This window comes from Ambystoma mexicanum, chromosome 4p, assembly GCF_040938575.1.
Source record: "Ambystoma mexicanum isolate Mex_15411 chromosome 4p, UKY_AmexF1_1, whole genome shotgun sequence".
Classification (NCBI taxonomy): Eukaryota; Metazoa; Chordata; class Amphibia; order Caudata; family Ambystomatidae; genus Ambystoma; species Ambystoma mexicanum.
The window spans coordinates 358,456,513-358,481,328 of record NC_090927.1 but is presented as its reverse complement, the minus strand read 5'-3'; the positions used below and the strand labels follow the sequence as shown (position 1 = coordinate 358,481,328).

The 24,816-nt window shown below is 47.8% G+C and overlaps 1 protein-coding gene across 1 annotated transcript in view; it reads right to left on the bottom strand.

The window, feature by feature from the left end:
- Positions 1-24,816, bottom strand: part of MATN3 (matrilin 3) — a 301,459-nt gene that overhangs the window by 85,479 nt on the left and 191,164 nt on the right. The window contains exon 4 of the mRNA XM_069605007.1: positions 21,396-21,498. Coding sequence (XP_069461108.1) covers positions 21,396-21,498 — 103 coding nt within the window. The remainder of the gene's footprint in view (positions 1-21,395; positions 21,499-24,816) is intronic.

The window sequence follows — 24,816 nt, the reverse complement described above, 5'->3', positions numbered from 1 at the left end:
CCGTGCCTGAGGGCCAATGCCAAAAAGACAGCCGTCCAGTCGCAGCAGGCGTAGTAATGGCAAACATTATCGGCCATTATAAGGTTGACGATAGTCATCGAAGATAGGTTGATGTATCGCCGAACGAACGAACAAACTAGCAATATAAACTCTATAGACAAGCTCTGCATTAAGTGTCCAACCAGAAAGGCAGAAAAAAAACATCTGGGGGACCCCAACGTGAGAAAGATTTCAGGTACACTACACTTCACGTTAGGGATAGTGTTACAAGCATGCCCATGTCGAAGTCCCTTTTCGATCTTCAAAAAGAATGCAATACTCTGCGATTACCACTAGATGTCAGACTATATGCACAGCATGTGATTCTAAGCAGATTCACAAGCATCAGACATATTAAGGTTATTTTAAAAAGCTAGTAACTATGTAATACAAAATGACTTTCAAAGTAATATTACCCTTTTTATGTATTATATGTATGTAACAGCGTCATGACCCTGCCAGGGAGGAACAAGGACCCCCTACTTCCTAGGGGTAGAGCAGCCTTCCAGGGCATATGCTAGTGTCGATCCTACCCCTGAGGCAGGGTGAGCTGGGGGGCACATTCCCTGCACCCCTCCACCCCCACACCCCCAGGTCTGCATTTTATATGTCTATTGCTACTGTCCCTTCCGCAATGGCTGGCAGCCTCTTTTCTGGCCAGAGTTCTATTTTGTCTTTTTCAGGACAGCAACGCCCCTGAATGCACCTAGGTGCAACCAGGGAAACCTGCATCGTAACCAGGAGAATGGAATTGAGAGCAGACATAGAATGGACCCGTATTTTTCCTGCCCAACATCAATGAGATAATCAGCACCCGACCTACCAGCCGCAGATGGACCACAGGGGGTTAGTGGGGTAACAGAAAATTAACTGAGAGTGAGAAGGGACTGCAGGGGAGCAGGAGAGACATGGGTAAGCGAAACCCATCATCACATGAAGAAAGCGACAAGGAGAACGAGCAGCCTGAGCACATGGCTACAACCCTGCAAATGGAGATGCAAAGGAGGTGGGACCATATGACGTTTTGAATCCTTCCAGGGATAGCTTAGCCAGAGACTGGTCAAGGGGAGCATGTGGCCAAGGGACCAATGGGAGCTGGAAGGAGTGTTGAAAAGGGGAAGGCTGGGATATGTAAGGAACTCATGGTGGTAACAGTAAAGACAGACACAAGTGATCAGAGTTCAAGGGTGTTTATTAAACTAGAAATGCAGGGTGGAAAAACGCCTAATCTAGACCTAAATCTAAGATGGGAGTAAGCTTCGACAAGCAAATGAAAATTAAGGCAGTCCTAGTGGCGTTGTGTCAAAATAAAAGGCCTATACAAAGAAAAACGTATTGCCAATCCTTACTCTTAATACAAACAGAAGTGTTGGATAATGTTCTCAAGAAAGAAAGAAGTGTTCACAAAAAATAAGTCAGGATGCGGTACTGGAGGTCTCCCTTCCCCACGTTTTCAGCATGGGACAAGGTGGGACTTTGGAGTACAGCACACACTTCAGGTTTCCCAGCACGAGCCAACAGTTCCGTACCAGCTATCAGGTTCTTCGATGGTTACGTCTTTTTTAACAAAAGTCTCCTACCTTCGAGGGCCTGATGTTTTTGACAGACAAACACAAAGTTGTGTTCCACATATATTTTGGGTGATGGCTTCACCCCTGGGTCCTCCTCTTCCGGGCGCAAACCCCTCACAAGTCGAATTCAACAAATCAAATAAACAGTTCCTTTCTCAATGAACTTTGGATGATGGCTTCAACCTTGGGGCCCCCTCTTCCGGGCGCAGACCCCTTGCAAACGCCAGCCTCGCTCCTTCGGGTTCACAATGGATTTTCTTTCATTCATGAATCACAATGTCTTTTTGAACAATTCAAGCGCCAGCCTCCCTCCTTCGGGTTCACTATGGCTGTTCTTACTTTCACAAGTCTGAATGTCTTTTCCAACAATTCTCTATGGACATCCCTCGGTCGGGTTCACTCCTGTCAACACATTGTTCATAGGGACTTAAGGCATCGTCCCTTTTTGTCAGCATCCCTCCACCGGGTTCACTCCGGCCAATTTATGTAATAGACTGTTCTTTTGCTAATTTCACCAAGCAGGATTAATTTTGCCCACTTTGACCCCCTTTTTGCCTTCATCCAAGGCCTTTTTTGTTGTTATCGTAGTTTCAACAATCGGTAATCGCCAGAGTTTCCTAAGTGAGCACCAACGTGGTGCCAGACTTCTCTGTTGCTGGTTTTCCCCCTCTAGCTTCAATGGCTCTTGATGTTTTCACAGTTCAATTGGCCGCTTGCTACTTTTAGTTCAACACAGTTTGGGTTTTTATCGACTCTTCCCTCGACTCACTGGCTGTGATGAATCTCTTGGCTTTCTTTTCCTTCCGGTCAAGGTTAATATACAGCGTCTCTCCCCGGCTTGGTTATCAGCAGAGGAGGGTATCATGTACCGTTGACATCTGCTGCAACACACGCTGGCTATTGTTCACGGTCTTACTATTCCTTCTGCGGAGGTTTCACGGGTCTTGAGGGGAAAGGGAAAGGTCGTTTCTCTCTTTGTCATCCTCTCGGTATGCGCCATCTTTCGCCTTCTCTTGAACTGCCATGCTGAGTTAGCTCTCATGTCGTGCGCTTTGCCTTGCTCGTCTTGTGCTTTTGTGCTCCACCTTTTATCCTTTTGGGTAAGGGAAAGGGCTGTCAGGTGTGTGTGATTCTGGCCAATTGCCTGACTTTGCCTGACCCTTGTATTGGGACATGTCAGGTAAACGGCTCTGGTGTAAGTCTGTTGTCTTTCGTGTTGTGCGAAAGTGTTTGTGTCGGACAAGGGGCGGGGGCAGTGTTTTGGAATATCCTACGTGGTAGGATGGGGAAAAGGTGTTGAAAGAAGGGGGATACCGCGTCTCACCCATCAGTGTCCCACTCCCCAAGGAACCCCCATGCAGGTGATCCTCCCTCACTGGTCCACCCCCAGGAACTGGATTCAATAGCAATGGCCTTGTCCTGGCCACCTGGATGACAGATCCCCGGGGACTAAACAGGGAGACACTGTGAGGTTTCTCACAGCTACATAAGCCCAGCCAGCATGAAGCAGATTGAAAGGTATGCGGCTGAGGCCAGATGAAGCAGCGGTGGACTAACAGGCCAGATAGTAGAGTGGAGTGCTGATACTGTGGCAGTGCTCTGAGAGAGTTCAGGTAAGGTTGTGTGTGGGTGTGAGAGGGTGGTACCTGCTGAGTGTAGTATGGTGAGGGGGACACAAAAGGAGACATGGATACGTGTGGGGATTTGGAGAGGGTTTAAGTGTGAGACTAAGTGATGTAGAGCGTGACACAGGAGAGTGGGGAAGAGAATGAAATGTGGTAGTAGGAATAGTGATGAGGAGGGCATGGAGAAGGAGAAAGGTAGTGGGGAGGGACAGGCAGAAAGAGTGGGTAAGATCAGAATACAGAGGAGTAGAGAGGCGAGAGTAGATGGGTGCAGCTAAAGATAGGAGAGAGGAGAATGAGGGGGGAGCAGATAGAAAGAGAGTGGGAGGGAGAAAAGGAAAGGGGATTAGGTATAGAGAGAGGGATGCAAGGAAGATCACGGAGGGAGGAGAGTAGAGATAGAGGGAAAGATTGAGACTAAAGGAGTGAGTGAGAGAAGGGAGAGATTGGGAGAGAAACCCCTGGTGACATTGGGCAGTCCTACAGAGCAGAAATAGCCCTTAGAATGTCCCAGAGGGAAATAGATAGAAAAGACCACAGCCTTTAGGTTTCTCCATCAAGTATAGAAAGATGTAGATAGTAGGGGTTACCTTGATCTAGAGAATGTCCGTGAGATTCTGGGGCGTTTGAGATGCCTAGGGAATAGTGGAGGGATCCCATGGGAGCTCAAGAGAGACATAGTTTCAACTGTCACAGATCAATTGGTTAAACCCAAAACACCTGAAATCTGCTATCCTTTCCTGTGGATTTCTGAAGCAATTTGTTTACATATGTTTGCTTAAAATATAAAGGTTGAATGTATTGTATATGCTATTTTATGTTGTTATACAATATGGAACACGTTACTTACCTGTAACTGTTGTTCTCCAGCATGGGTCTGGCATGGATTCACATGCTCATGAATATTCCCCGTCGTCAGGCTGGGAATCCTCGGTAAAGAAAAAACCAGTATCAGTTTCGTTTCTGATCTGTCTTTCGTAGTAATATCCAATCACTGGTCTCTGCGTCCTACTGACCACAGCCAATGACTGCCCTCTACCTAAGCACCGCCTCTGGCAGCCATCTTCAGATTTGGAAGCACGTGAAGTGGCAGTATGACCAAGTGAAGAGCCGCAGAGGGGTAGGCGGGAGGGTTCGCATGTGAATCCATGCCAGACCCATGCTGGAGAACAACAGTTACAGGTAAGTAACTTGTTCCTTCTCCAGCATGGGGTCTGGCATGGATTCACATGCTCATGAATAAAGAATACATAGCAGTACACACATGCACAACCACGGGAGGTGGCAAAGGCTCAACATTAAGCAGTACATCCAACTCAACATTAAGCATCTTACCTCCTCACCAGGCTCACCTCAGGCGAACAGGTTGCGCAGCACTGCTTGGCCGACCCTGGACTCCTCCCTGGAATCCCGATCGACGCAGTAGAATTTCGTGAAGGTGTGCGTCGACCTCCACGTAGCAGCCCTGCATATGTCCAGCAGAGGCACACCAGAAAGGAACGCCGTGGTAGCTGCGATCGCTCTGGTGGAATGGGCTCTCGGACGGCCAGGCAGCGGTCGGTTTGCCAACCGATGACAGTGCATGATACAGCCGGAGAGCCATCTGGAAATGGAAGCCTTCGAGAGAGCCTTCCCCTGATTGACAGGTCCAAAGTTCACAAAGAGTTGTGACGTCTTCCGAAAACCCTTCGTGCGGTCCACGTAGAACTTCAGCGCTCTAGCCACATCCAGCGAGTGCAAAGTCCTCTCAGCCGGCGACGAAGGCGACGGGAAGAACACAGGCAACACCAAGGGTTCGTTGAGATGGAAGTCCGACGGTACCTTGGGCATGTAGGAGGGGTGCGTCCTGAGCACTACCCTCGTGTCGTGAAAAGTCAAGTACGGGGCCTTGCATGAAAGGGCCTGGATCTCTCCCACCCGTCGTGCGGAGGTGATGGCCACAAGAAACGCTGCTTTCCACGACAGAAACTTCAACGGGGCCGAGTGCAGAGGCTCGAACGGAGGTCCCATGAGCTTGGTCAGCACCACGTTGAGCTCCCACGCCGGGGCCGGAGCCTTCACCGGCGGGAACGATCTGAACAGTCCCTTCATGAACTCTTTCACCAGACGATGAGACCACAAGGACGTCCGGCCCGTGGTTCTGGTGTATCGGGAGATCGCAGCAAGATGAATCTTGATGGACGCGTGTGCCAGTCCAGCTTTGGCCAGCGTCAGCAGGTACGGCAGTACCTGGGGAGCCGTAATCCGTAGAGGGTTAATCTTCTGTGCGTGGCACCAGACAGAGAACCTCTTCCATTTGTGTCCGTAGCATTTAAGAGTCGAGGACGCCCTGGCCTTTGCAAGAACCTCTCTGCAGTCGGCCGGTATGTCGTATCCTCCAAACTCTAGCGCTGCAGGAGCCAGGCCTGCAAGTTCAGCGATTTCGGGTCGTGGTGGAGGATGGCGCCTCCTTCCCTGGAGAGAAGATCCGCGTCCACCGGCAGCTTGATTGGCGGGGACGCTGACAAGTCCAGAAGGTCCGGGAACCATATCTGCCTCGGCCACGCAGGTGCGACGAGGATCATCCTGCACCGTGACCTCTTGAGCTGGTTGACGAGCCGGATTAGCAGTGGCAAAGGAGGGAACGCGTAGAGGAACAGGCCCTCCCAGGGGAACGAGAAGGCATCGCCCATGCTCCTCGCCTGGGGAAACCTGCTGGCGAACCTCCGGCACTTGGAGTTCGTCGCCGTCGCGAACAGGTCGATCTGGGGTGTGCCCCACCGTCGGAAGAGGCGATCCACTAGATCCTGCCGTAGTTCCCACTCGTGGCACGAGCGCAGCTCCCTGCTGAGTGAGTCGGCGATGGTGTTTTTTATCCCTGCCAGATGAAACGGCACCAGAAACATCCTTTGGGCGACGGCCCAATGCCACAGGTCCTGCGCCTCCTTGGACAGCGCTGGGGACCTGGTTCCGCCCTGTTTCCTGATGTAAAACATGGTGGTGGTGTTGTCGGTGAAGATCCTCACCACCTTGCCCTTGAGGGACGGAAGGAAGGACCTGAGGGCCCAGAACACTGCACGGAGCTCCAGGACGTTGATATGGAGGGACTTCTCCGTCGGGAGCTAAAGGCCTCTCGCGTGCAGATTTTCGGTGTGCGCTCCCCACCCTTCCAGGGAGGCATCGGTGGTCACTGTCTCCTGGTGATCTGGGGTCTGGAAGTCCATGCCCGCCGTCAGATGCGTGCGGTTGCCCCACCACCGGACCGCTCGGCGGAAACTCTCGTCGAGTGTGATCCTCTCCTCGAAGCTGCCCGTCGTTTGAATCCAGCGCGCGTCCAGGAACTCCTGCAACGGGCGCATCCGGAGCCTGCACATGGGAATGAGGTAGATGCAGGAAGACATCATTCCGAGGAGGGACTTGATGGACCTCACCTTGGCCGCGTCGGAAACCAACATCCGCTGTACCTTGCCCAGGATGGACCTGGTCCTTTCCTCTGACGGGGAGGCCAGAAGAGACACTGTGTCGAGCTTCGCTCCCAGAAACAGTGCGTTTTGCGCGGGTACCAGGTGAGACTTGGCGTAGTTCACGGAGAATCCCAGGTCCGTGAGAAGTCGGACGGTCCTTGCCGTGTGATCCAGGGCGAGCTCCCTCGACTTGGCTCGGATGAGCCAGTCGTCCAGGTAGGGGTAGACGTGGATCCCCTCGCGGCGCAGCTGCGCCGCCACCGGTGCGAGGCACTTGGTGAATACCCTGGGGGCCGACCGTAGTCCGAAGGGGAGGGCTTTGAACTGGTAGTGACGCCCTTGGACCACAAACCTGAGGAATTTTCGGTGCCCCTTTAGGATGGGAATATGGAAGTAGGCATCCTCCAAATCCAACGACGACAGGAAGTCTCCTTCCTCCAGCTGACCCAGGACGTGCTGGAGGGTGACCATCCAGAACTTTTGCGCCTTGATGAACTTGTTTAGACGTCGCAGGTCCAGGATGGGGCGCCATCCCCCTGTCTTCTTCTTCACGAGGAAGTATCTCGAGTAAACTCCGGAGCCCCGAAGTCTCTTTGGGACGAGTTCGATGGCGCCCTTCCTCAGCATCGCCTTTACCTCCAGGAGAAGTTGAGGGACGTGAAGTTCTTTCCTGGCCACGGGGGGGACGCGCGGACACCTTCTTTGAAATTCGAGCGCGTGGCCCCGGGCCAAGGCGTCCAGCACCCAACGGTCGGTGGAGATGGACTCCCACACGCTGACGAATCTCGCCAGCCGGCCTCCCACCGGGGTGCTTCGGTGGGGGCCCGACCCCACGGTCGGTTCAATCCTGCTTCGACGAGGCTTTGCCGCCTTGACCTCCTTGGCGACGACGGCGGGGTCCGCCAGACTTGCCTCGTCCTCTGTAGGCCTCCTGAGCCGACGAGCGGGCCGCTTGACGGTAGGTGGAGAAACCGCCGCCTGAACTTTTGGAGGCGCCCTTGCCTCCGCTGCTCCGAAAGGGCGTCCGTCGTTGTTGCAGAACCCCAAGGGCCCGGGCCGTCTCGGTGTCCGCTTTAATGGCCTGAAGGGAATCGTCTACTGTTTTCCCAAACAGGTTGTTCCCATCGAAGGGCATGTCCAGGACTCTGGTTTGAACGTCTTGACGGAAGTCCGTAGCCTTGAGCCATCCACGCCGCCTAAGGCAAACGCTGTTGCCCAACTGGCGGAACCCGGTGTCGGCGATGTCCGTCGCAACGGTAATGGTGTGGTCCGAAGCCACCTCACCTTCCTGCAGGATCTCCAGGGCCTCTGCCCTCTTGTCGTCCGGCAAGAAGTCCAGTAGGGGAGCCAGTTTGTACCAGAGCTCCCTGTCGTAGCGGGCCACGATAGCCAAGGCGTTGGCCGCTTTAATCGTCGTCGCCGCAGACGAGATGACTCTGCGTCCCATAGCGTCCAATTTCTTTCCCTCGCCGTCCGGTGGGGAAGTCGATGTGGAGGCCGCACCCCCCCCCCCGCTTTTTTCCTGGCCGCCGCGGAGACGACGGAGTCCGGGGTAGGCTGCGCCCGGAGGCACAGGGGGGCCGTGTCCGGGACCCGGTACTTCTTCTCGTACCGGTCCCTTCTAGCTGGCGTCGTGGAAGGGTTCTTGAGGAGGGTGAGGCCCTCATCCCAAATGTCGTCCAATAGAGGCACTGAGAGGACCGTCTTCCTCTTGGCCTCGCGCCGCTGATAAAGGAAACCTTCCTTCTTCTTCTCCTCAGGGCAGAGTTGGAAAAGCTCGGATGCCCTGGTGATCATGGAGTGGAACGATCCAATCTCGTCGGGCGGAGAAACCCTGGTGGGAGGCGACGACGGTACATCCTCGTCGTATACCTCGTCGTCCGTACCCGTCGCTGCCGTGTCAGTCCCCGTATCATCCCCTCGGGTGGACGGGGAGGAGGGCTGGAAGGGGCGCGACGGCTGAAAAGGAGGCGGAGGGTGGATCCTTCTTTTCTTGGTAGGGGGAACACCAGAAGGTCCCGGTTCTGGGTCCCCCGACGGGAGAGGTTCCGTCGGCAACGGTAGTCTCGTCCTTATCTCTGAGCATAAGGACTGTATAGCCAACAAAATGGCCGCCGAGCTGTCTCGCGGCGCTGGCAGAGGGGAATCCGACGGGCGATCAGGGGCCCCGTCGGTACCCTCGATGATGTCGTCGTCGCCTGCGTCGGGATCCATCCCGACGGGCCGGTCTTCTTCCACGCCGAGGCCGTGGCTTAAGACTTCGACCAGCTCCTCCTCCGAGGTTGAGGCCGAATCAACGACGACGCCCTGCCCCCCCTTTTTCTTCCCCACGGGGGATTTCACGGGGGCCCTATCGATGGGCACAAAAGAGGACTCCCTCCGAGGTGGCAGGGAGACTCTGAGCCCCGAGGTCGCCACCACTGGTGTAGCCCCCACAGGCTGAGCCAGGGCAGCCGCGACAGTTTCGATAGAGGGCTTGGCCGGATGGATTAAGGCCTTCACCACCTTAGGTGCGCTCACCGCCTTATCCTTGAGGGGGGGGACACTGCCTCGCTCCCCCTCCGATGGGGCCTTCGAGCTCGACCGGGGCCTCTCCAGGAGCTTCGCCGGGTGCTCGGCCTTCCTCTTACCCGACCCAGAGCGTTGGCTCGTGGTTGATGGTGCCGGGGAGGGTGCGCCCTGCCTGGCGCCCGTAGAGCCCGACCGTTCGGCGCTCCCGGTGCCAGCGGACTCGCGGTGCTTTGCCTTGTGTTGGACCCCCGTCGCCGGGGCGTCCTCAAAGGTCTTAGAAGACCGCTCGGATTTCTTCTTCTTCTTCTCGCCTGACGGGCTCTTCCCTTCCAGCCAGTTGGCGAGACGTTGATGGCAGTCCTTCATGGTCCGCTCCGACATGTTGCCGCAAAATGCACAGTCCTTCTCCACGTGCGTCTTGTCCTCATGTAGGCAGTAGAGACAAAAGGAGTGTTCGTCCTCCTTAAAGACGTTCTGCAGCTGGCATCCAGGGCAGACCCTGAACAGCTTTCCGGGCGTCGAGCATCCCTTCTCCTGGGCCATGTCCGGGCCTGAGAAACTTCTGGAGTCCTCCAAGAAGCGTAGCTCGACGAAATCTTCACCCTTGAGGGGCGCAGACGAATCCGACACGGGTCCCCGTTGATCGGATGGAGAGTCGGTGGAGCTTGAGGCTCTTTTGACCGAAAAAACGAAGTTTTTGAGAAAAAACGTGAAAAAATAGCACTAACGCTCGAGAGCAATAGCACGAGGATCCCAACACATGAACGTGCGGTAAAAATCCGAAGATGGCTGCCAGAGGCGGTGCTTAGGTAGAGGGCAGTCATTGGCTGTGGTCAGTAGGACGCAGAGACCAGTGATTGGATATTACTACGAAAGACAGATCAGAAACGAAACTGATTTTTTCTTTACCGAGGATTCCCAGCCTGACGACGGGGAATATTCATGAGCATGTGAATCCATGCCAGACCCCATGCTGGAGAAGCATAGTTGTAAATGCTTCTAAAACACTGCATTTAAGAACTGTATATGTACTGTTTATTACATGTATAAGTAACATTTTGGTTTTCTTTTAAATGCTGTTATAAAATATGACAAAGTGACAATAGAAGCTAAAATAATTTTTAAAACTTTTTTTTAATTAATATCTCCTTAAAGTGTATTGGGTAAACATGTACTGGCAAATTATAATTAAAACATGTGTTTCCAAAATGTGTTTATTTTATATTCAGGACTTATGTCTGGCAGAGAGACTCCCATGACCCCCCCTTGTCAATTTGCATATTTTATATTCAGTACATAATCTTGTGTATTATTTTTCTTGTAAATATCTTTATTGGTTTTTACATAAAAGCAGTGCTATTAACTGGCCTCATGTCATGCCAAGCAATTTCACATTTCAAGAACACATGTTGCTAAGTCTGTGTCTCCCCACAATTGTATAATTCAAGAAATAATCTTTTATATTAATCAATACCTTGTATAAAACAAAACAATTCTAAATATAGACAAGTGATGTTAACAGCACACCCTTATTAAATGTAATATGTGAAGGCATCATGAAGTAGACACAGACAACAGATTCAAAATGTGTTTTTAAAAGATGTATTAACTTAAAAGGCAGGATGGAGTAAGGCCTAACCTGCCTATGCTAAGGTGGGATTTCCCTACCTAAAGAAAACTAAGGATAGTCTGTGACAGGAAGTCCAAATCAAATGTCTGTCTGTGTCCAAAACGGTATCTAGTCAATCCATCTAAAACCATTCCATCGAATGCTATACCATCGAATTATAAGCATTGAAAGCATTTCCATCAAAATTCCTTTCCATTGACTATAATTCAATGATATATTCAAAACTAGGGTTAGGGGTGAGCATTAGGAGTGGGGCTAGGGTTACATTAGGGGTTAGATTAGGGATAGGCTTGGGGCTAGGGTTTGGGTTGGGGCTAGGGTTGGATTTAGGGTTGGGGGCTGGGCATTGGGGTTGGGGGTAAGCCCCCCCCCCATATACAAAACACCATTAAAACGTTACAAGTTGCTGCCCAGTGCCGAAATGTCAGCACTGGACAGCTCCATGTAACGTTTTAATGTTACAAAAAAAGGCATTGAAATGCTATCTTTTACATGTAAAAGTGCATTTCCATTGAAACCAGTCCATTTATGTTTTCGATGGACTGGTTTAGATGGAAAGGCACTTTTACATGTAAAAGGTAGGCCGTCGATGCTTTGGTAAACAATGCTTGTTTTCGATGGTGTGGCATTTTGATGCTTTATTTTCGATGATATGACTAGGAATCGTCCAAAACCTATACTTGCCCTCACAGCTAACTGTATACAATGTGTAGGGATGTCAGCATCAAAATTAATAGTGTTCAAAAGAAAGTTCAGAGCTTCTTCCAGCTCTTGGCATCTAATCAGCTTCCCCTTCCCCAAGTTCAAAACATTTCACAAGATATTGGGGTACCCTTCCCCAAGAGTTAAAATCTTTCAGCTTTCAAAAACAACAGAGTTGCTGGGGACATTTCCCAGCTCTTTTGATATCAGTACCTTTCACCAATTCACATAGGCAATTCTGTTTCTTGACTTCAAAATCGCATATGAGGTTGTTGAAAAAGACAAGCTTCTTTGTGGATACTTTCATTGGCTTTTCCATACAGTATTCACTTGGTCTAGGTGCAGTTGTCAGATCACCCGGTCCACCCATTATAGGTCACTCTACCAATACCCTTTCTTGGCGGCTTCCATCAACAATTGGCCACTGCTTCTATTTGACAGTGATGTTTAGTTGATTCCCCAGTGTCACACTCTTCTGACACTGTACCATGGATTGGTTGGCCACCATGCACTTTGTTACACTTTTCTGTATTCCTCTGGCTCTTGCCAACACAGGTTCCTCTTCACCTGCAGTTCCTGGAACCCTTTTAGCTTTGGGCCAAAACTTGGTTTCTTACCTCATACCCTTCTTGATATTCTCTTGACTTTGCCAATACTTGTGTTTCAGATTATACAGCACATTCTCTTGATGTTATACTGTGGCGTACTTGGCCATCAGGCTTTCATTAAACTTTTTGTAACCTTCTGGCTCTTGCCCATACAGGTTTCCTCTTAATCTGCAGTTCCTTGAACCCTTTTTAGCTTTGGCTAATACTTGGTTTCTCATCTCATACCCTTCTTGGTATTCTCTTTCCTTTGCCAATACTAGTTTCTCAGACAATCCATTTCATAGTATCTGCTAAATGCACCACCTTTGTTTCACTCCACTCACAAGTGCACAAATCTTGCCTTTTCTCTGTTCGGTATTCAAAAGGACTTGTTTCAGAATTTAAAAGTACTTCAAAAGACTTTCACCTTGTTTGGTATCCAAAACAACAATGTGGAATGCATTCCCATTCACTCACCGGTCAGAGCTTACGGCGCTGCAAGGTCTCTGCTGCTCCAAATTCTTTACTACTCAAATGGGACTTCACTCTTCTGCCAGCAGCTCTTCGTGGCGTTGCTCCCCTGTGATGCTCCACCTGCAGCCCAGGACTACTGTGACCGCTTGGCTCGGTCACGCCGGTCTCCTTCACGCAGTCTGTTGCCGGCTTCCAGATTTCTTTAGCTTCGCTTCCTGCTGCATAAACTCTGCATCTGTCACTGGGTCTAGAGCGCTCCACTTGCCACGCCACTGTTCTGGAGCTGCTTCCCTGGCTGCCGCCTCAGTCTCCGCAGCTGACTCTGCCTCCACAGCTGCCTCCATTTCCAAACAGAGGCCAGTTTTTAAAGTGCCCGCCATATACTGAGTCCAGAAAAGACTAGAACGCTCACCATTAGAACTGTAGCTCTGCCTTACTCGTGTTGTTCTTCTCCTCGTCCCAGTACACAGCTGAGGCTGATAAATGTCTGCATTAACAAAACGAAGCTGACATGTGTCTGGGTTAATAAAATGAGGCTGATATGTATTTGTCTCAAACAAATGAGGATGCGTCTTTCTAGTTGGTCTCTTCCTCGTCCTAGTGTAGATGTGGTGTTTCTGGGAGATAGTTTGAAGGGAAGAAAAGGGAAAGGGCTGTCAGCCTACAAAGGCTTGCGGGATACAGGGTTCTTTGTGAAAAGGAAAAGGGGGATAACATGTCTCTGGGGAGGAAGGATAGCTCAGGGGCAACGCATTTGATTTGGAAGCAAGACAATGCGGCGTAACAGGTTCAAAGCTCGATTCCGCGCTTGGACACCACTCGCTGGTACTAAGCACGTTATAAATGAACAATACAATAAAAAATAAAATAATACAAATACGGACGTTCTCTCCCCACTCCCAAAGTTTCCTCCACCCAGGTGACCCTCCCTCACATATCCAATCCCAGGATCAGGATCACAAAGCGATGGACTTTCCCTGGCCACCAAACAGGAGGATGCTGTGGGAAAAGAAGTGAGGACGACCTCAGGTTCCTCACACAGACCATAAATAAAATACATTTTAAAAAAACAGTTTTTTTCTGCTGCATATTTCAACTATTAAAGTACTACACCCAATGTAGTCCAAGAAACAACCAGCATATTCAATGTCAGTTGATGGTAATGAGGGCTATTAACATTCACCAATCTGGTACATTTTGGCTTTTTGGGTGTGGCGATAACATCACTTGAGTCCTGTTTATTAGATTTCTCAAGTTTCGTTTTCGGAGTATATCTTTTACATGGTTTTAAGGTAATTTGTTGGTGTTTTTATTGTGGGGGCACATATACATTTTGTTTGTCATTTTCATGTAAATAGATAAATGTTTATTTTTCATATGAGATAACATGGCAGAATTACCAAGATTATATTTTTGGAATTTCGCCTTTTTTATGTAGACTTTACAAATGTTGTAAAAGACTTGTGCAACATTTTTGATGCCATCTGGTTTCAGGCATATAGCTAATGTTTTGCGTATATTGACACCATTAGTGTCTTCAATACTTTTGAAAACTGTGGCTTAATTTGAAACAGGGTTAATGTTTATTTGGGAGTTTGTTAAAGCATAATATTGTAATGTAATTTTAGGTGTAGCGACATTGTTTGGAATTTTATTTTTAACTTTAAATTATTCATTTTAAGGGCTACTTGTAAACATTTTAAACATTCAAGATGGTGAACACTTGACTTTAATATTTATAGTTGCTTCTTTGTGTGCCGCAGTGTTTCTGTGACTTTTTGAAGCCTGTACTTCATCAGCATCTGTAAAATATATAATACATTTGCATATAGTTATACTAATAAATATTGTTGGACATTGTTATTTGTGTGTTAAAGAATTTTTGCATATAATGTTAATGTTTTCGCACACTACATCATGTAAAATTGTCTTTTTTATTGCTTACATAATCTAAGACTAAGCTAAAACTAAGCTCATCCTACCAAACGGACTGTCAAAGTAAACAAGCGTCATCTCAAGCCAAGACTGCTCAGATTTCCTTTCTGCAGCAGAAGAGAGAGCGCCACTCACTGAATTACCTCTGATGTGCTTGAGACAAGTGGAAAAACTGAAAAAATGTGCGAAGATGCTCCAGGGCCCAGCTTGTGTTCTGTGAAAAGAATTACCCTACAACCATGGAACACGGCAATGGAGCTGTGCCCAATTCCCCTTCCACAATAGCAGTTGTGCCAACGATGCGGGCAAGAAGGCAATTCTCCTTGTCTCTGTGAAGAAGAGCCCATTCATGAGAAAGTGGCGGCCTAATTTGATGTGCTGAAACCACTGGAAGCCCCTGCACAGTCAGGAAATTCTGGAGAGCCCAGGAGGAGCGAGTCTGGAGGAGAGAGTCATCTTTGTACTTGGGAACCAGTAGTGGATGGTCCGACTGACAATCGGACCATGCACTACTCGTTCCCAAATACAAAGTACAAAGATGCTTTAAATCAGGATCACTCCAGGCAATTAACCGTGTGATAAACACATCTGTGCTCTACTTGTTAAGAACATAAGCGAGGAAACCAAAAGGCAGGTCGTTAATGACTTGGATTGAACCCAATCACCCCAATACTGATCATGATAAGCAGCCAATAATGTTGCCCTGATTAGAACCTGACCGACCAACTCTCTACTTATTTCTATGTCTTCTATGACGCCAAGTCCCGATGATAGTTCGGCACTGGTGTAATCTAATCATGTTACACTAGGCTTTAGAACTACGCCAACCACCCCCTAGCACTACCAGGGAGAGGTAGCCTTTGACTCAGATCTTTTCTGATACTGTGGGATATACATGCCACTGTTGGGGAACACACACTGTCTGCCCCCCCTCTGGATCTCTTGCCACATTGAGCTCAATTTCTACACCCACGTGTTGCAGGGGGGGGGGGGACGGGGAGAATATGGTTCTGACGCCTGGGACCTGCAGGCACCATGTCAGCACCTCTGAGAGGAAGCTGCGTTCATCTGTGCACCCAGCATACATTGAGGGATGGCAGTGCCCCGACTTTCAGTGCATTGCCATGCATAAAAGAATAAAAAGAGAACACTCACCTGCACTTGGCGGCAGGGGGCGTAAAAGAAAGAAAAAAACATGATGTTACACCAAAATGAAGTGAGTTCCGACGCTAATGAAAAACAAGCATTGGCAATGCCAACAGTGCATGGGAAAGGCACTTGCCAGGCACAGCTGTAGTGGTATTAACTGGCGATTGATGGTAGCCGGTGCATCTAATAGCAGTGCCTGGCAAATGCCTAATACTTATACAGAAGCCAAAACTGTTGGCGTTGTCAATGCTTGTTTTTAACAGGACTTCACTGAAGGACAACAGAGTGCTTATAAATCGAGTGGCTGTAGGCAGACATTTAAGACAGACCTGTTTATTACACCAGTAGCGGGTTTACAACTCCAATTAAGCCATTACTCTCAGAAGACTACTTTAAATGAACACTGGCAGGTACTTCGAGTGCAGAGTTTGATGGTAAGGCTTAATTAAAGCATGCTGAAAGAGTTCCCATGAGGAGGTGTGTTGGGCAGAAGGGGGCAAGACACGAGGGCGGGCACAAAAGCAAAACAACATCTACAAGCTGTGTGTCTCTCCTCATATGCCATTTCTCCCTTTCTGTTCTCTAATGCAATAGTTTTGGCTTATAGGTGTCACAGGCGACACCTAACAGCCCAAACTAACGATAAGAACCTCAATGCGACTGAGAGGTGGTTCCGCCTCACAGTGCGATTCCCAGGCAGCAAATGTAATGAAAGAGAAAAAAGAAAATGAAATTCCACCTCCACACCAGCCTTGCACAGCTAAGAGAAGAGCAAAAGGAATGCCATAGCCTTTTGGTGCAGTTAAGACAGAAACAGACTAGGATCAGCATGCCTGCTTCAGAATTTGTTACAAAAAAAGAAAACCAATTGGAAATTCATCACAGGCCCTCCCAAATCAGAGAAGGGGGAATGAGAATCCCATCTCCAGCCATTAGCATACAAAATAAGCCCGAATTTTCTTTTTATTTTGGGGCATCATTAGTATTTTATGTTGAGCTATAGCCACAGCAGACTGCAACGGTCTGCGGCAGTTCTGTGTGTTTCTTATCTAGGGTCTGGTTCTCTAGTAGTCAGTAGGAACTTGAGAATATTGTTTGCTGTATGAGGTGTACATTAAAAAAGTAAAAATAGCACAGTAGATAGCCCTAACATAAGCACATTTGGATGAACTACTTCATCTATAGCTAATGTATTATTATTATTATTATTATTATTATTATTATTAAGGTATTTATTGAGCGTGGACCTAGCTTCGAGAAACAATGGAGCGCTTTACAGAGGTAAGAACAGAACAGATATACAGAGCGGGGTAGGATACAGAGGGGCATACAGGAGGGGTACAGATGTACAGGGGTGTTGGGTCAGGATGGGCGGATGGCGTCTAGCGAGGCAGGGGTGCACAGGGGCTGGTGGGAGAAGTAATGGCCTAGGTGCTGAGGTGGAGACTCCTTGAAGAGGTGGGTCTGGAGTTCTTTTCTGAATTGTAGGCGTGTGGGGTTCAGTCTGATGCTAACGAGGAGGAGGTTCCATAGTCTTAGGGCATAGACAGAGAATGCTTATTTTCTGGTCCTTTCCTTTTTGCAGCAACGGATTTCAGGTCTGCACATGTCCTGGTTTCTGGCAGTGTGCTGTCTCCCGGAGATGCTGAGTTTCTCCGCGAGGTAGCTGGGTGACTTGAGGGCGACTGCATTATAGATGTTGCAGCAAGAATTGAAGGTGATTTGTGCGTGCAGTGGAAGCCAGTGAAGGTCGATGAGGGCCAGGGTGATGTGGTTGTATCTGCGCAGACTATTTATGAGGCGTGCAGCTACATGTAGGACAGTTCTTATGGGCATCAGTGAGGATGACAGGAGGCGTTTGAGGAGGGCATTGCCCCCATCCAGGTAGGATAGGACCAGTGCTTGAATGGTGGATCTAAAGCTGTCTGGAGGGAGGAAGAGCTTGACCTTCAGCAGGAGGGAGAACTGATACCAAGCTGTTTTGAGTTTTCTTAGCTGTGTGTGTCTTGGTCTTGAAGGAGAGGTGTTTATCGATGTGGAACCCAAAACACTTACACAGGAGAAGAGCTGGGGTGTGAAACCCTCAGGGTTCATGGTTGATAGCCAGGTCTGTATGTCTGGGCGTTCGGTGTTGTTGGTGCATATGTAAATGCGAAGGTTAAACTGAAATGTATTGTTTGGACACAATTACAGTGAAATGCTGGTAGGGTTAATTGGGAAATGGGGTGTTATGGTTAATCATGTACAAATGTGTGTTTTATTGGGATTCATATAGTGCTTTTGTTAAAGTGCTGTACAATATAAAATAAACAGGACAATACATGCAAATGCTAAAAAATGAAGTGAAGTATATAGGAGTTTAACTACCAGCGAGAGTGGAGAGACGATGGAACCTGAGATGAGAGCTTAAAAGTGTAAGAAAGGCAAAGATCGAATGAATAAAGGAAGGGAGTTCCAGTGTTTTAGAGCAAGAAGACAGGAGCGAAAATTAGATGGTGCACAAGGAGGCTTAGGGATAGAAAGGAGATAAAGTGATTGGGAGCGATATGAATGAATATACAGAGAGATCAAAGAGAACACGTATGGCAGTGAGAGACTATGGGTACATTTATAAACAATACAGAAGAAGTGAATTGAGGCCGAGTCCAAAGGAAGATGGTAAACAAAAAGTAGAGAAGTAATGGAAGAGGAGAGAGAGAAAAGAAAGCAGCAGAGTTTAACACTGAGCAGAGTGGGGTTATGTCAGAAGCAGGGAGTCCAATCAGAGGTAGAGAGCCATAGTCAAGACAGGAAAATATAAAAGAGAAAATTAGAAGTTTGGTAGCATGAAAAGACAATAAAAGGGTGAGCATGACAGATATAGACAGACATAGAGGTGAGAGACAAGTACATGCAGTGCTAGATATAAATGAAAAAGAGAGAGAAGAGTCAAATATGACACCAAGATTGTGTGGCGGGAGAAAGAGAAAGCAAGAAAAGACAGAGGAAACAAAAGCAAAACTGGAAGAGTCGAAAGGGGGATGGTGTAAAGAGGAGCGGAACATAGAACAGAGCCTTAGTGGATGGCCAATAGAAGAGACTGTGGAGAGTAGATGTGTCTCGTCCAGGAAACATAATAGGTTCTCTCTGAGAGCTAAGAATGAACCCATTGCGGAACTGTCCTGGGAAGCATGTGACAAGCATATCTAGAGGCAATGGTAGGTTGGTTGACAGTATCAAAAGATCTAGGAGAATAAGAATCAAAGAAAGTTTAGCATTGCAAGGCCAGAAGAGTGAGTTTAAGACATGGAGAAGGGCAGTTTCTGTGGAGTGAGGGGAACTGAACCATGACTGAAGAGGAATGAGGATTGAGTGCAAGTTAACAAAGGAAGAAACTTGTGTATACACAACACGGTCCAGCAATTTAGACAGGAAAGTAAGAGGAGAGATGGGCAAATATTCCCAGGCAGTTCAGGGTCAATGGAGGGTTTTTAGAATGGGAAGAAAAATGAAAAGAGGGGGGAAGGAAAAGGTGAAGAAAGAATAAAAGAGAAATAAGATAGTAAGGGAGTTGAGAATAGATACATGGAATGAAGTAGGATGGGACAGGATCAAGAGACGATGTTAAATGAGCCTGTGTTAAGAAAGATGGAGTGTCCGAGTCAGGGAGGAATGAGAAAGTAGATAGGTGAGAGAAAGGAATTAGGGAGATGAATTAGCATGTGTTCTAGACCGAGTAAAGGGGGAATGTAGGGTGCCGACTTTAGATGTGAAGCTGTTAGCAAAGTCAGAAGAGGAGAAGGAAGATAGGAATCTGGAATGGGGAGAGAATATTATTGAAGAGTTGAAATAGACGGTGCGGAGGAGGTGAAAGAGAAACAGTAAGCTCGGAGAAATAGCTCTGTTTAATCGAGAGTAAGGAAAAGTAATAAGAAGAGTGAAAAGAAGAGAGGATAGCGAGGTCAGCTGCAGATTTTTTTTTCCAGTGTTATTCTGCTCGACCAAGAGAAGTCTGGAGGGAAAGAATAGAGTGAGATAACTGGGTATGCAGAGGTTTACGAGAGGGGGGAGAAAGGACAGGAGAAAAAAAGTTAATCAAAAGTGGACAGAAGACTAGAGTGAAGAATAGAGGCAAATTGACTTGAAGATAGGAGAGCAAAGTCCTTGAATGAAGAGAAAAGGGGCAGAAGGGAAATGATAAAAGAGGAGGTGTCGAAAGAACATAGATTGCAATGGGAAAAAAACAAGTTGAAGGAGAAGGGATTGAAGGGGGAGAGAGCTAGAGAGGGAAAGAAAAGAGGAAGTGATTAGAGGAATAGACTGGAAGAGTACAGGCAGCAGTGTTGCAGAGAAAAGAGGAGAACAAGAGATCAAGAGATGAGCCAGGGACATTTGAAGGAGGAGAAAAGATCTGAGTAAAACGGTAAGAATCAGGAAGAGGAAGAAGAGAGGTAGAGCGAGCAGTATTGAGATGAAGGTTGAAACTGCTAAGTAGAAAGAAAGCCGCACTGAGGGGTAGACGAAATGAGAGAAGAGTACAGATCTTCATCAAAAGTGATAAGTTGAGGCATACTGAGGCTCCTTTTGGAGTCCCCTAGATCATAAATGGAGGGCCTAAAGAAAGGTGCAATACCGTTACACCTGTCTCAACGCGTCCATTACGGTCTGGGGGTTTTTCATTGTTTTTTAAGGTGCAGGACGGTGATGAAACATGAGTTACCTTTCTGCCCCATTTGCTGTCAGCCTTTAAAAACAAATGGTTTTAAGCCAGCATGAAATGGTTATGCTGGTGCAAAAGCAGGCGGATTCCATAGGAAACCATTGTAAATGCTGCCTGCCATGCATACATGAGCACTGAGGAGTGCAAAAGAGAAGTGTAAAGAGGCTTCCGCCACCTCTTTTCACTTCTCATTTGCACTCTGCAGTGCAAACGATGAAAACTGCCCAGTGGGGACCTGTTTGCATGAAAGTGCAAACGTAAGCGGTCCCCTCTCGTATTTTATGCAAAGGAGCAAAATGTGCTCTACTGTGGCATTTTACTTCTGATGAAATGCACATATTCCATAAGAAGGTTTGAACTGTTATGTTATGCAGGGGCATTCAAATGACCCTTCCAGGGATTGGGTATTGTTTATTGTTATAACAATGACTTACACATGACTGGCGGCTTTATAACCTGCCTTTATTAGTTACAAGAGATACTCTTGTTTTATTTACAGATTTATTCACCAAGATGCTGACGCCCATTCCTCCCTAGAACCTTAAGAAAGAACGGTGGACTCTCCTCCGTGGAGCAGTGTAATCCATCTCGTGTTCTATCTTATGCTGGTTGGATTCGGCGTTGATGACTGTTTTACGGGTACAGGTGAAGCATGGATGCTGTTTCCCATCCACAGGTTCCTATCCACTCGCAGGCACTATACAGTGGTGCAACACTCCGCTGTAATTCAAACCAAGAGGCTATGCATTACTCATACAATTTCCATGGTATGAATGGAAATGTACCATTATCAAGGTACATACAAACATCTATGTATGTGGTGATTTATAACGAACAGCGTTCCACCTTGAGTTACCATTTTGTGGAACAAATCCTGGTCCCCCTCAACAGTTCATGATTTTCTATGCATTATATCTCTCAAACTGATCCAGCAAGACAGAAAAATTGTGAATCTGAATGTCGGGGATACTGTAATGCCTTCCATTGGAGGGAGATGCAAAGCAAGGATTAAACCAGGCAAAGGATATGTTTCGAAGTTAGCGCCTCGATGTACACATTTACCTTCTGTTGAAATGCGACGAGAGCTTCACACTGGCAAAGGTCTTCAGTTGTAATGATTCTCATTACTTCTTCTAAAGAAAACAGAAAATATATTGATATGATTCGAAACACTTAAATTTGCAATAAAATATTGGGATGCACGTACAGCATCCCAGCCAGTCAAAAAGGTTCAGGCTGAGAAAAACCTATTATCACGTACAACATTGTGAGCAGATTGAGTTTTGTATGGCAGAGGGTGCACGTATCACTTGCAGTTAGTTATGACACATATTAGATACCGACATATAGAAACACAGAAGGAGCAACAAATAGATTAATGTTGCAGTTGCAGCAGTTATAGATAGGGCACTGTCATAGGCCCTGTGCTTAGAACTAGTACACACAGTTATGTTTTCCAGTGAGGAACAAGGAGGGAGCTGAAGCAGGTGGAAGATGGAGTTAGACAGGTACTGTGGTAAGAGCGGGGCCAGAGTGTTAACATGGCAGAAGTGGTGCCATATAGGATTTTAAGGCCTTGTATACAATGAACAGAATGAAGGCCCAGAGGTGGAGCTCTGGCTCCGTTTAGCTTAGTTCCAAGATAAATCCCTTTGCTGTCCTCCCAAGAGAAAAGTCGAGGTCAGAGCCACCCGTGGTGCACAGATAAACGCTAATTGTATGCAGTTGCAGAGACTGAACCCGGTGGGAACAGAATGTTAGCTGTGGGGGCGGCAGGTAGGGATGCACCATGTAAAGGACAAATTCATGAGAAGAAGGCATGAGGTTTTGTGATGCCCATAGGCCAGGCGAAGATTTAGAGCACTACTGCCCTCATTCAAGGAGCGGTCACTCCATTTGAACTACAACTAGATACATAACCAACGCAAATAAATCCCTGAAATTCAGACTCAAGAGTGTGCCCTGGTCATGTCATTGTTGGGCACCAGGGGCTTCAAGGAAGATTAGGAGGGAGCTGTGTCAGAAACGTTCTGTGATTTGGGATAGGAAGACAGAGGTGATGCCAGCAAATTTAGTACAAGGTCGAGGGTGCAGCTTGTGTGCGCTGCAGCGTTTCGTATAATGAGAAGGCCTACTGTCTTATCAAACCAGAGTTGGCCTCTCCTGTTTACTATGAAAGTGCCTGGGTCGGAGGGGTGCACATCACGTGACGGTTAAAATTAATTAGTGTGTAATTGTACCTGTCGGGCAATCATGTACCTTGATTCAATAGTGAGGATGTAGTGGGCCACATGGGTAGGGCAATGGGTTTAGATAAGGTATGGCCAATCGTTCCAGGCAATATTGGGGCCCATTAGCATGTTCTATAGGCGGTAGCCAATGAGGGTGGTGGGATAACATTGTAACCTATGTATGCTAATATGCAGTTTTCTGCTATATAACCTGTAACCTCTTGAGCCGTGACAAACTCCATGTCAGTTCAGTTCTACGGGACAATCTGAGAACTTTTTGCATGTAATAAACCTCGTTTTCCATTGTATAGCAGTGCAGTGGTTCTTTGGTCTTTTGGATTATTTTTATCATTCGGGTTTGGGTCACGTCCCGCTTTACAAAATTGGTGACCCCGACATGATCCCAGACTCTCCGTGAGGTCAGGGGTGTCCCAGGAGCATCCTGGGTTGCAGCGCCTTCTGAGGTGACCAGATCCCTGTGCACGACTTGAAAAGGTTTGCAGGCGCTGTGTAGTCAAAAGGCTGTGACGGGTCAGTAATGCGAGGTGGACAATTGCTTGTATGATTCTCAGGGTTAAACATTTTATTAACAGAAAATAATGTAAATAAATCCCTGCTAAACCTACTCTATCTGGGAGTTCCCTACCGTGTCTAAAAATTAAGGGACTCACTCCTAACAGAAACAAACTGGCCCTCACACCAAACAACAAAACATATAAAGTAAATGCCCAACAACATAACTGAGCAAATAATAAACAACCAGCAATTTGGATGACCTTCACTTGTCCTGGCTATGACCCTTCCCAGGATTGTTCGCAGTCAATTTCCCCAAATGTTCAAACAATACAATAAAGTCTTGAACCAGTTTTTTACAATTTTCAAATGAAATAAAAAAGTTCAAACAAAAATCCACTGGTAACAGTTCTTCCGCTTTCAGTTGAAAAGTTCCCTTTGCAATTTTAGCAAAGGAAATAGCACCAATGGTAATCCTGGATGTCTTCCTTCCAGGATTACTCGCCACGGTTCAGAAAATAGATTAGTCAATTCTCCTTCTACAATTCTACAAATGTTTGTCCCATCTGCAGTACCTCTTGTGTACCAGCTTAATCTTCACACTGAATTGGTTGGTTGTCTCCAGTCTGGCTTCAGAGCTGCCAGAAGCATGAAAAGCTGCTCTCCTGAACATCTGTGAAGGCCTGCTCTGCAACCTTGACTCCAATACCCCCTATGTCCTCATCTTACTTGATCTCTCTTCTGCCTTTGACACAATCAACCATGCCATCCTGCTCAACCTTCTCCGTGATAACCTGAGTATCACCGATTAGGTCCTGGCTTGGCTGACCTCTTTCCTCTACGATTGGATCCTCTCCTCTATCTCTACTTGTGGTGTTCCCCAGGGGTCTAACCTCTCTCTCTGGCTGTTCAACCAATACCTGGCACTTCTTGCCCACCGCATTGCCACTCTCTGCCCCAATTTTCAGTGCTATGCGGACGACACTCAGCTCATTTTCAGGCTCCCTTCCGTCACCTCTTCTCCTTCTCTCATCTTGGACTGTCTGTCCGCTATCCAGGAGTGGTGTGCCGCCAATGATCTCTGCCTTAATGCCAGTAAGACTGGGATTCTCCTCATCGGCACACCTGCTCCCTCCTTGACTTTTGCCCTCTGGCCAGATACTCTTGGCCTTCTTCCTTCTCCCACCCGTGAGGCTAAAAACCTCGGGGTCAACTTCGACTCCATTCTCTTCTTCCCTCCACACATCTCTGACGTCTCTAAGAAGTCAACCTACCAGCTGCACCTCCTCAGAGGTATTCTTCCTTTCCTCTCCTTCTCCTCCTCAGAGGTATTCTTTCTTTCTTCTCCTTCCCCCAGAATCTCACTGTCCCAAGAGCTCTGGTTCTCTCTAGGCTGGACTACTGCAATAGCCTATTTCTAAATCTGCCTGCTTCTACTCTCCGCCCTCTGCAAGTCATCCAGAACAGGACTGCGAGACTTGTACCTGGCCCCAAGCCCAGGGATCGTATCTCTCCAGGACTGAAATCTCTGCACCGGCTCCCAGTGGCTGCAAGGATTACGTTTAAAACCCTCTGCATTTTCCACAAGGCCTTCTGGGGCCTGGGACCTCAATATCTCCAACTCTCTCTTCCTAAATATCTTCCTTCTCAAGCTCTTTGCGCATCTGCCTACAACTCCCTCAGGGTCAGTCGCTTCTCCAAGCATCG